This window comes from Kogia breviceps, chromosome X, assembly GCF_026419965.1.
Source record: "Kogia breviceps isolate mKogBre1 chromosome X, mKogBre1 haplotype 1, whole genome shotgun sequence".
NCBI lineage: Eukaryota > Metazoa > Chordata > Mammalia > Artiodactyla > Physeteridae > Kogia > Kogia breviceps.
Window position 1 is genome coordinate 99,870,657 of NC_081330.1, and position 10,507 is coordinate 99,881,163.

At 55.3% G+C, this 10,507-nt stretch overlaps 1 protein-coding gene across 19 annotated transcripts in view; it reads left to right on the plus strand.

Annotated features, from left to right (window-relative positions):
• Positions 1–10,507, plus strand: part of BCOR (BCL6 corepressor) — a 117,843-nt gene that overhangs the window by 82,177 nt on the left and 25,159 nt on the right. For 16 of the 19 annotated variants that reach the window (XR_010838641.1, XR_009333075.2, XR_010838642.1 and 13 more), the window contains exons 2-3: positions 8,906–9,031; positions 10,356–10,434. Coding sequence is in view for 14 of the 19 variants with exons in the window: in XM_067023418.1 (XP_066879519.1) it covers positions 8,946–9,031; positions 10,356–10,434 (165 nt within the window). In the remaining 5 variants the exon portion in view is untranslated. Of the gene's footprint in view, positions 1–6,336; positions 6,414–6,686; positions 6,751–8,905; positions 9,032–10,355; positions 10,435–10,507 lie in introns of all 19 variants that reach the window. The other 3 variants (XM_059050702.2, XM_067023416.1, XM_067023413.1) reach the window with 2 other exon arrangements.

Sequence of the window (10,507 nt, forward strand, 5' to 3'; positions counted from 1 at the left end):
GGACCCCAGGCCTGGCCAGGGCAGGCCGACCCACGCTTTGCTGAGCAGAGAAACAGACCCTGGGAGTCTGAACAACCTTTATTCCCAGCTGAGGAAATGGGGGAGGGGGCCTGGGAGGAGGAAACTCTGGGAGAGAGCTGATGAACCCCACAGAACTCTGCGCGAAATGGCTGTGTGTTCTCTTGCTTTAACAATCAGCAGCGACACACGCATTGCTGCCTCGGCTAGCCTTGGCTGGAGCCTGGAGGGGTGGGGGGAGGGGGTCTCTTGTTCCGGAGAAACCTGCCAGCTGCTGGGCTTGGTGCGAAGGCAGACACAATGCTGCTGTTGTTGGTTTGATCTCTAACTGTGGATTGTTAGTCTGGCTTTAACTATGTGGTAAGGGGGGAATGTGAAGGCTGTTTACAGCGAGTGCAAATAATGTGACAGCTGTTGGTGCACGAGCAGCGCTGTGCCTCCTCGGCGATCACACAAAGCGCGCACTATGCAGGCCCGCGGAGAGCTGCAGAGGTGGCCGCCCCTTGCTGGCCCGGGAGCCCTCGGATGCGCTGCGAGAGAGCCCTCGGCGGCGGCACCCGCCCCGCCCCGCACCCCGCGACACGCATCTTTCTGGCTCCTGGGATCGTGGTGGACGTGCGCGCTGGTTGGTGTGTTGTGGTTTAGGGAACTTGTTAGGCAGAGGTGGCAGGAGAAGGCCTGCGGGGTCATGAGTGTCAACTGTCTGGAGGGGTTTGGCTGGGATCTGTTGACCTGGGGCCTCAGCGGCTTGTGACCGGGTTGTTAAGATTTGGGGAAATAACTTTCCGCCCTAAAGCAAGCCTGTTGGAAAGAATGTATTATTAACTGAAGGCTTTCTGGAAATTGCAGGGGCTCTGAAGGCCGTTGTTCTTCCTCTGAAATGGCCCTGTTATTCAGACAAGTTCAAGAGACAGGCGGCCGCTGTGTTCTATGCCCTCAGCCCTGTTTCCTGGATTGGAAACACAAGTGTGTAGGTTCAGGACCCGAAGGGGGGTGAATGGGGGTGGGGAGGGGTGCAAGTCGGCTTTTGATTTCCCATCTCCCTTTGCCTTCCTGGTTTTTAAGAGCGCACTTGCCTTTCAGCTGCAGGACCAACGGTGCTGTCTTGAGGTCTGCCCACAGCGCCACCCACTCTGTGACTTAATCAACTAGATGCCCACAGCCCGGCCTTCTCTGAGTTCCTGGTCCTCTGCCAGGCGCTGCGGGGAGGCGCCAGGGTGGGAGGGAGAACAGTTGGTGGGTGGCAGCAATACCCCGCTGGGCCGGTCCAAGCTGGCGGGCTCAGGATGGTCCGGAAGATGGGCCTGCCCCTGGGCTGTCCTGGGGCAAGCTGGGTGTACAAACCACTCCCCCCAGTCTCAAGGTTGAAGAAGGCTTTGCAGCCCTGGCCCCCTGGGCTTTGGAGGATCATTTAGAGCTGATTTAATTCTATATCCTGCCCTTCTGTGTGACTTTGGCCCCTGAGTGTACAGCTTGCAGGATATCTGCAAATTATGGGTTCACTCCCTCCCCCCACCCCTGCCCCCAGATCTACTCTCTGAGTTATAATGTGGACTTCTACATCTAGTTGGGTTCCCTAGTGGGGAGCTGCGAGATGCTTCTGGAATGATACATGAACTTCGGTGCCAGTTCTATAAATTGGTCTCTTTTTATGACGTGTGCCATTTTCTGTAGGAATGTTGCTTGCAAAACGAGTTTCGCCTTGGAGGAAAGGCGGAAAGATAAACAAGCTTGCAACGCCAAAACACTGGCAGTCTTTCCCTCCTTCCAGCTCTCTTAAAGCAGCCGGGCTGTATTTCCAGGATTAGACTCGTGCTTGTGAAGAGGGACTCTGGTTGGCTTTTTTTTCCCCCCAAGCAAATGCAAATTAGAGAAAAATAATTTTCTTTCAACGATATGCAATGTATTAGTCACTTGTTATCGTGCTCCGAGGCAGGCCTCATTTGCGCGTCTGCCAGCTCGCTCACATCTGCTCGGCGCTGTTTGGGGCATTTTAACCTTGGCGGTGTCGTGTCTGGTCCCACGGATCAAGGAGGAGTAATTAAGCTCTGAACAGCTAGAAAAATTCACGGGCCCCCACGTCTACCACAGTTTTCCCACAGCTTTGTTTGGGGTGTTCCGGGTTCCAAGATGAACAGACGTGGGGTTCCTATTGTTCCTTGTAAAGAAAGTGGGAGCCCCTGTCCTCCCCTGACCCTCATCCCCAGCCTTCCCAGGGCTCCCAGGCTGCACACAATCAGCAGGGAAGCCGGGTGCAGATCACAGGACCCTGTGTTTTATGCATCTTTTATTCGTAAAAAGTTCCTTTGTGCTTCCTGTGTGTACTAATGATAGCTGTCGTTAATAGCCTTATGGTATAGCTTGTTCCTTGTGGGGGGAGGAGTTTGCAGCGAGTTCACTTTATTTCTACAAAGCCCTGATGGAGGCTGCAGTGCAGTGACACCCCCTCTAGAGTTGTGGTCTATGGATCATTTGTTCTGGATTTGCCTCCAGGTTGTGTAGACTCCAAGTGGGAACCCAGCCTGTAGGGACCAGACCCGAGTGGGTGTGGAGGGTGGGTTGGCGGGGAGGAGAGGAGTAAGGTTGATTAATTGCATTCAACCTAGGTTTCCTGTCCTGGGCTGCTGCCTCCTGTTGAGGGACACCAGCTTCCAAATGGGGCCCCCTCTTGCATACACACGTGGTTGTGTGTGGCACAACCGTGAAAGAAAGTGAAAGGAACAAAAAGCTGAGGCCTGGCGTCGGGGGTGGGGGGTGGTGGTGGTGGAGGGGAAGCGTCTGAGGTTGGTCCAAGAGCTGACCGGGGGCCACGGCTCTGTTTTTGGGCAAGGGGGCGTGTGGCGGGCAGCCCCGGTTTGGCAGCGGCTCTCCCGGTCGATCCTTGCTGGTGCCCCCCTCCCCAAGTTCTCGAGCCCCCTTTTACAGTTGGCTACACCTGGCTTGCATCTTTCAATCGGGGAAGGTGGGGGAGGCGTCCACGGAGAGAACACTCCAGACTAGCCGAAGGGAGCGCAGGAAGATGGCCCGGAGCGGTCTCCAGTCAGTGCCCACTCCCCTGGGGCGTGCCGCCGCACATCCTGGGTTCGCCGCACATCCTGGGTTCTCCGTGCGCCCACCCAAAGTTGCTTTTTGTCAGAGATTCAGCGGCAGGCGCCTGGGAAGGGGGAGCCCAGAGGAGCGCGCGGGCGGGGTGAGCTGGGGTCGGGGGCTGGCCGAGAGAGCGGGGGGTCCTGGAAGGTCGGGCGGGGGGTGCGTGGGGGGGGCGGCCCCGCGCGGGGACCTGGCGGAGGAGGGGCGAGGAGCCTGCGGCAGCGCGGCTGTGTGTGGTGGGAGAGAAAATCCCTTTGTTGCCGACCGATCGCGCTCGGGGCTGAGGCGGGGGAGGGGGCGCCGCCCCTCCCCCACTCGCAGCCGCCGCCGCCGCTGCTGCGGGCCAAGTTCACTCCCGACTGACCCGAGTGGCTCGCAGCTCTATCCTGGCGCCCCGGGAGGAGGCAGGGAAGGTTCTGGTTGCTCAAAAGGTCAGGGCCGGCCGCGTGAGTTGCCCGTCCCCCACCCCGTCACACCCCCACTCCTGCTCCGCAGCTCTGTTACTAATGCAAAACTTGGGTCGTGAGTGGGGACGCCTCTGGAGGCGGCGACAGCCATGACTTGGAGTGTGCCAAGAGACAGTGCCTGGGCAGGCTGGATCACTTCTCCCACCCCACGCCCCCCCCCCCCCCCAGCACCCATGCCCGGCTGCAGGACCCAGTCGGTGACCTCCTTCAGCCACACCCCAGGAAGACTGCGACCCCCCCCCCCGACCTGGGGGCATCCTTGGGGTTCCCCTCTCCCCACTGCTACACATACTGGGGAAAACATCCCAGGAGGACTTGTCCCAACGCTGCACACCCTGGACCGCTTTTTCTCATCTCCCACCTCCTTGCGGCCCCCAGTCCTAAAATAGGAACTTCTTCATCCCTCCCTTCCTTGACGCCAATAGAGAAGTGCCTGTGTGTGACTCAGTCTGCGCTTGGAGCAGTCCCAGGAAGGGCTCCCGCGCCATGAGCTTTGGGCCTCCATGAAAGCCACACACTCTGCAGAAGGTCACCCCTCCCTGGCCCCCTCTGTGTCCCTGCCTCAGCCTGCCCTCTGCCGCAAAGAAACTATGCAGCCGTTCTGGCGTTTGTTTGTTACCTAGTATATTTAGTGGAGTCAGATGCTGTTTAATGGGTTAGATGTGGCCTGCACCAGCTATTGCCAGGCAGAACTCAAGTCCATAGTGCAGTTTAATCCTCTGGAAAACACGGTGCCAAATATTTACAGATGAGGGGGCCAAAGTTGAAGAGGTCCGGCCACCTGCCCAGAGACACGCCGTGGATGAGAGTGGGAGCTGTGGTGACTGCGCGCGCATCCTCCACAGAGAACCAGCCATGCCCATGCAGTGAGGGACACCCCTTCCCCGAAGAGGTCCCCAGCCTACGGAGGACCGTGGCACATGGCATGCTGGCTGGGAGCCCTGCCGTCTGCCCGGCCTTCTGAGCCGGAAGCTCCCCAAAACCTGGCCAGGTCTTCTTGGTCACTAACTGGATAAGTGCCGGATGCGGCAAGGGGTGCCTAGAGAGCGAGGCCCTAGGAAGGGGCACCGTTAGTATTGGAGTGGAGTTGGGATGGTTTGGTGGCGCTGCTTCCCATTCCGTCGCTGCCACTTGACAAGTGTGCTGTGCAGACTTGAACCAATCCATCAGCCCCTCAAGGGCGGAGGCAGTGGAAAGTGGCCCGGTGCCAGGAGGAGCTGGGGTGGAGAGAAAGGAGAGGTGCCAGGAGTGGCCTGGTGCTGCCTTCCTCCCTCCACTCACACCAGCCTCTCACGGCCACTGCTCCTTCCTTTGCAACCTGTTTGTTGCCTGCCAAGGGAAGTCGCCTTTAAAGAAAAAAAAAACTAAACAAACGTTCTCTCCTTTTCCTCGTTCCATAATGGTGTCTTCATGGCAGGAATCGGCAGAATGGTGGCGGGTGCAGCTGGGGACCCGTGTGCCCCCTCGTGTCTTTTCACAGCGGGCCAAGGTGCTCTCACTCAGGGATGCCGAGGTTGGGGTGACAGCTCCTAATCTTGGTCCCTCTGACCTCTTTCTGCCAATCAGGCTCTTCTCCCCAGTGTCCAGGCCAAGCTCAGATGCTAATCATAACTCTTGGCTCCCGGACCAGATAACTGCTCAGGTCTGTCGAGGGAGACTCAAGCTCTCCTGTGCCCTTAGGGCCAGACTGAAAGCCGGAGACCACACGGCGAGTCTGCGTTTTGCAAGCCGGGTCTCTCCCAGAACTGGGTGTTCAGCGGGCAGCCACCACAATTCCTGGTCTGTTCTTCAGAAACCAGACGCTCCTCCGTCTCCCCGGCTGACCCCTTCTCTTGGCCACCTTCCCTCTTCATCCCTATTCCACATCCTCGCCCCCTTCTCTCCACTGCTGGAAAAAGGGGTTAAAACCCAGAGCCAAGGTGTAGCTTAGCAGCTCCCACTGGAAACAGGTTGGTGCTTGTAAAGTGCTTTTCATGACTGACTTCACACATCTTGGCACTTCCAGAAGCATCACCCACGTGTGGAAGAAAGGGGGGGGGTCATTGAGAAATAAGGGCAGATGAGCCTCTTATATACAGCAGCAAAGCGCCTGCTCTGTCTGTCATCTAAATGACGTCATTTGCCCCCTGCACCATGACCCACAGCCAAAGGGTCAGGGAAGTCACTTTTGAAGAACTTTTCCTTGGAGGTTAAAAAAAGAAGAAGAAGAAAGTAAGAAAGACCCCCAACTATTTCAATAGCCGCTTGTAGAAGAGGAGTGGGGTGAGCCTGGCTGTGTCTCTGACCCTGTCTCTGTGTCCCTTACGCCCAAGATCCCCTTAGTTAGTTCTACATCCCAGAGAGATGGGGGGTGGGCCCGTTCTTCAGTGATGGGATGTAAGCAGTATGGCCTTTCCCCAGGATGAGGTGAGGGTGTTCCTGCCCAGGATTTGGGCTGTCACTCTGGAGAAGGGCCTCATGCCAGGCAGGGCCCCGGCTCCTACGCCCTTTCCGCTCAGGTCCATCTTTGGCCCGGAACCTGAAGAGTTAAAAGTCTTTAGCTCGTTGCAATGAAATTATGGCTGGCAGTGGCGCCGCTGTTTGTTCAACAGACCTCCACTTTTAAACAGTTCACAAAAAGTTCATGGGGCAGCTAAAGATTATAAGTGTGTGTGTGTGTGTGTGTGTGTGTGTGTGTGTGTGTGTGTGTGTGTGTGTGTGTAGGTGTAGTCAGCAGGATCCAATACTGAGCCTTGCCCCTCCTCCTCTTGTTTCTTCACAGCCAGCCCCCCACCCCGCCCCCACTCCCATGACACCGGCCATGCTTGGGGCCTCAACCCTCCATCTGACACTGTGCACGTAAGAACACTTCATCCTGACACTGGGTGTTATTTATCTGTGCGGTATTAATATTGAAAACCCCACCAGACAAGACCTGGAAGGGCGGGGAGAGGCTTTGAAAGCACCCCATGGTCCCAGGTGTCTCTAAACTGCATTCCCCTCTCATGCTAAGTCCAGGCCGCCCTTTCTAAAGAAAAGCCCTTTCAAGGGAAGGGGGCTGCTGGTCCTTTTTGAGGGGAGGGGAGAGGGCTCAATAGGATGATTGTAGCAGCGGCCTTTCTGTTTCCTCAGTCAGGTGCTCAGAGGTCCTTGTCCCAAGGTGACAACTAAAGGAGACATGTAAGAGGCAGCTTGTGTAAGTTTTGAAGACTGGGGCACCAGAAGATTGGGGCTTCGAGGGCACACACGCTTCTTCCCTCATCCTTTTCTTAAGGGTTTGATGGAGTGACCCCTTGGCTTCTGGTATAATGTCCAAATTTCATCATGACAACCAGCCAGGGGGTGGCATGGTGTGGTCCTCCCGCTGCAGCCACGGCCAGGACACTTGCGCCGAGGAATGTTGCTCCTCCACCTTTTAGATGAGGCTTCCCTGGACATCTTCCTTTTGGTCTTCCTTTTGTTAGAAGGGGCGGCAGGGGTTAGGGAGGGGACACTTTGTTGAACGTGCCTTCTGGTCGGCCCTGCACTAGTGGTGGCCTGCCCCCAACTTGATTTGTATGTTCAGAACACGGAAGAATAGCCCGTGAGCCCCCCACAGAACCTTCCTTGGCGCCCAAGTCCATCTGAGTCCACCTTTTCGGGGCACTGTGGCCAGCCACTGGAAATGCCCCAGTCTGTCTAAAGAAAGGGACGCTTCCTAAAGAAATAGCTTCTCTAGAATCCCACCAGGCCGGACACAACTGGGAGATCTCTGCCTCTCCTCCAGCTTCATTGTTGAGCTCTAACTACACGCCGCCGTTTGTCTGCGCGTGCGGCTCTTGATTAACAGAAGGTGTTCTCTTCTGTATAGGGGCCGACGGGGGATGCTGGTGGACAAAAGCCTGTGTTAGGACAAAGAAATGCAGAGGGATAGCCTGGCTGGCTTTGGGATTCAGGTCTCCCAGATGCTCCCCGACCCCACCCCTAGTCACTCGCAGAAAAAGAGTCCCCAGTCTTTGGTGGCTCCCACCCAACCGACCTGGCAGTCAGCTCCGTGTGCTAAAGTGTAAAAGCAAGCATTTGCATATTTTTTCCTGCTAACAAAGGAAGTGTGTCGACTTAGGGAACATTTGGGCTTTCGGAAACTGTGTGGGTGGGTGTGTGAGGGAGGAGAAAGAAAAGTTCCCCCAATGAGCTGCACACCAGTGATTTCACACTCAGGTTTGGGTCCTGTGTAAAGAGGCCGTGGCTGGGGGGGGGGGCTCCCCCGCCACCCCTCCCCGGACAAGGGAGTCTGCGAACAGGGGAATTGCCTAGGGCCATCGGTCCCAGGCATTAAAGGCTCCCCTACTTATTAACCCAGCATTTAACAGCAGGATATGGGGCTGAAGCGCAGTCAAAAGAAACGGCTCAACCTCCAAAGAGCAATTAAAATCCTGCACGAGGATAAATCACGCGCCGTGATAATCCTGTTAATAAAATGCAGCTTGTCCTGACCCTTCACTCATGCAGCAAACTAGAATGTGATGTGGGTGGGGCTGGTGGGCCGGGAAGTTAAGGAGGGGGCGGGGCTCTCCCCTCTGCCTCGGCAGCCTCCCCCCTCCTCCCGGTAGACGGAAAACGGGTGGCTTCTGCTTGCTCCCCGCGGGCCGCGGGCCGGAAACTTGCAGCCCCAGCCTGAGCCCAGCAGCCTGGGCTGCTACGGAGGACTTCTGCACTCGCTACTGATTGCTGGTCCCCAGTGAGCAGGCGTCATTGAATTACTCAGCCGCCTCCCTCTGCAGCTCCCAGGCCAAACCACCCAGGTTTGGGGCTTAATCTAATCTAGGGCTCGGGTCGGGTGGCTCGCCAGTCCACTGACTCTTTTTAACCCTCCATCTGTAAGTCACTCACACCACAGCCGTGGAAGTGAGTCGTAGTTTGGGCCGCCATACCGGACTGTTGTGCCTTTTATCCCGCACCCCACCCCCGTCCCCAATCCTTTCAGCCCCCGCAAGAAGAATCAATGTGGGGCTCCCTGGAATCCAGCACCGTCCGCTTTCAATCCAAGTGTGTTCTCCAAAAGGCTGGGAAAGGGGAAGGGAGAAGGGCAGGTGCAGGGTGACGTGTGCTGTACCTTGAATGGTGTGGCCTGTGGCTCTTGAACCCTCTCTGCATCTCCAGCGCCTCCTGCCAGGGAAGTTCCATCTCCCTCCTTGAACCTCTGGCTCATTCATGTGTGTTCCTTTGCCCCTGGCCATCTGTAGAACATGGAGCAGGGTCTGCCTTCCCAAGTGCATTCTGTGTGAATTGCCTAGAAGGAGGGTTTCTCTTGTTCCCTCTTTGGCTCCTTTTTTATTCAACCTCCTGGGATTCTTTTTTGTTTTAAACAGACTAGACGCTTGAAGAAAAGCTGCCATCCAAGAAGACGACATGCTTTCAGCAACCCCCCTGTATGGGAACGTTCACAGCTGGATGAACAGCGAGAGGGTCCGCATGTGTGGGATCAGCGACGACAGGTAAATGCGTGTGTCTGGCTGAGGCCTGGGGAGAGCGTGGGTCCTTCCCCAGGGCTCCTGAGCAGAGCCCCTCCTTCACGTCCTCACAGCCAGAGTGGGCCCAAAGGGGGTAGGGGGGAGATCTCCTGCCTAGCTGGCGGCCCTTGATTTACAGTTTTAACAGGCAACCTGGCTCAGCGAAGCATTGCCGCCCTTTAAGAGATTAGCCCCTAAAGCGGCCTTTCAGTGCACTTTTGTACTTAATTTATTATTTCATATTTATGAAGGAGAATTAATCCCAGTCTATATGCTGCTTTAACTCTAAATGTCAGGAGTGTGGGCCCAGGTGGATCGGCATTCGATGTGCTTTTAAAACAAATACTTTGCTCAGTAATAAATGGGGCGATAGCCACCCTTCACATCATTGAAGCCCAGGGTTTCTCTGGGTCCCCCGCCACCTGTTCAGTGAGGCCATTGGCTTCTGGTTTCAGTCACCCGACAGCTCTGTTATGCTTCCTAATCAGTAATTTTGGAGTGCGGGGTAGAGGCAGCTAAGCAGTAGATAATTGAAGCTGCTCTTCCGGGTAATGATGAAACTTTTTCTCTGCCGCTTGTCAGTGATTTTATCCTGGGGATTTGGAAGTTGGCACCAAGCACTTTCTTTATCGATGCTCTCTGATAACAAGTTCCAGGGCAGCCACAGCAGCCTGGCACAGATGTGCGGCTTCCCCTGGAGCAGCTGACATTTGTATGATATTAGTGTGTATCCCCCATCATTTTGATAGAGGCAGTCAAATATGGCTTCATTATCACCGTGGAAACCAGTTTCGTAGGACATGGTACCTAACTTTGTTTGGGGAAAAGTTTTGAAAGCCTGTCCTCACGGGTAGCACAGAAGTGATTGATGTAGCCAGCTCGCAGACTCCAGCCTTGAGGTCCCCCCTTTGGCTTTGGCCATTGTATTACTTCATGCTTGTCCTCAGGTAGAGCTTATAAGGGTCTGCTAGGACAGCAGAGCCCAGACTGCCCTGCCCGGCCACTCTAGAGAAAAAATTGTGAGGGTGGCGTGGTTGTGCAGAATTTCTGCCTTACCCAACTCGAGGACGTATTTGTGATTTCACATCCCTCTTGCCCTGCCTTTCCTTTGTTTTTCCCAGTCCCGTTGAATCACCATTCGGCGACAACTTTCAATATGGGCCATTGGGGAGGATTTTTTTTTTTTTTTTTTTTTTAAGGGCAGTTGGAAACATGGAGTTATTAGAAACTGGTCTATTCTGGGGCAATCTGTGAAAGATGGATTAAGCGAGGAATGCTTTCATGAAGTTGGTGTGTCCCTTCTAAATAGGAAAATTCCTGTAAACGATGGTGACGCTTCAAAGGCCAGACTGGAACTAAGAGAAGAAAATCCCTTGAATCACAACGTGGTAAGAGATTAATGGCTTCTGTTGATGTGCTGAGTTATCAGTGATCTATAATCAATCGTGCATTCATTTGCAT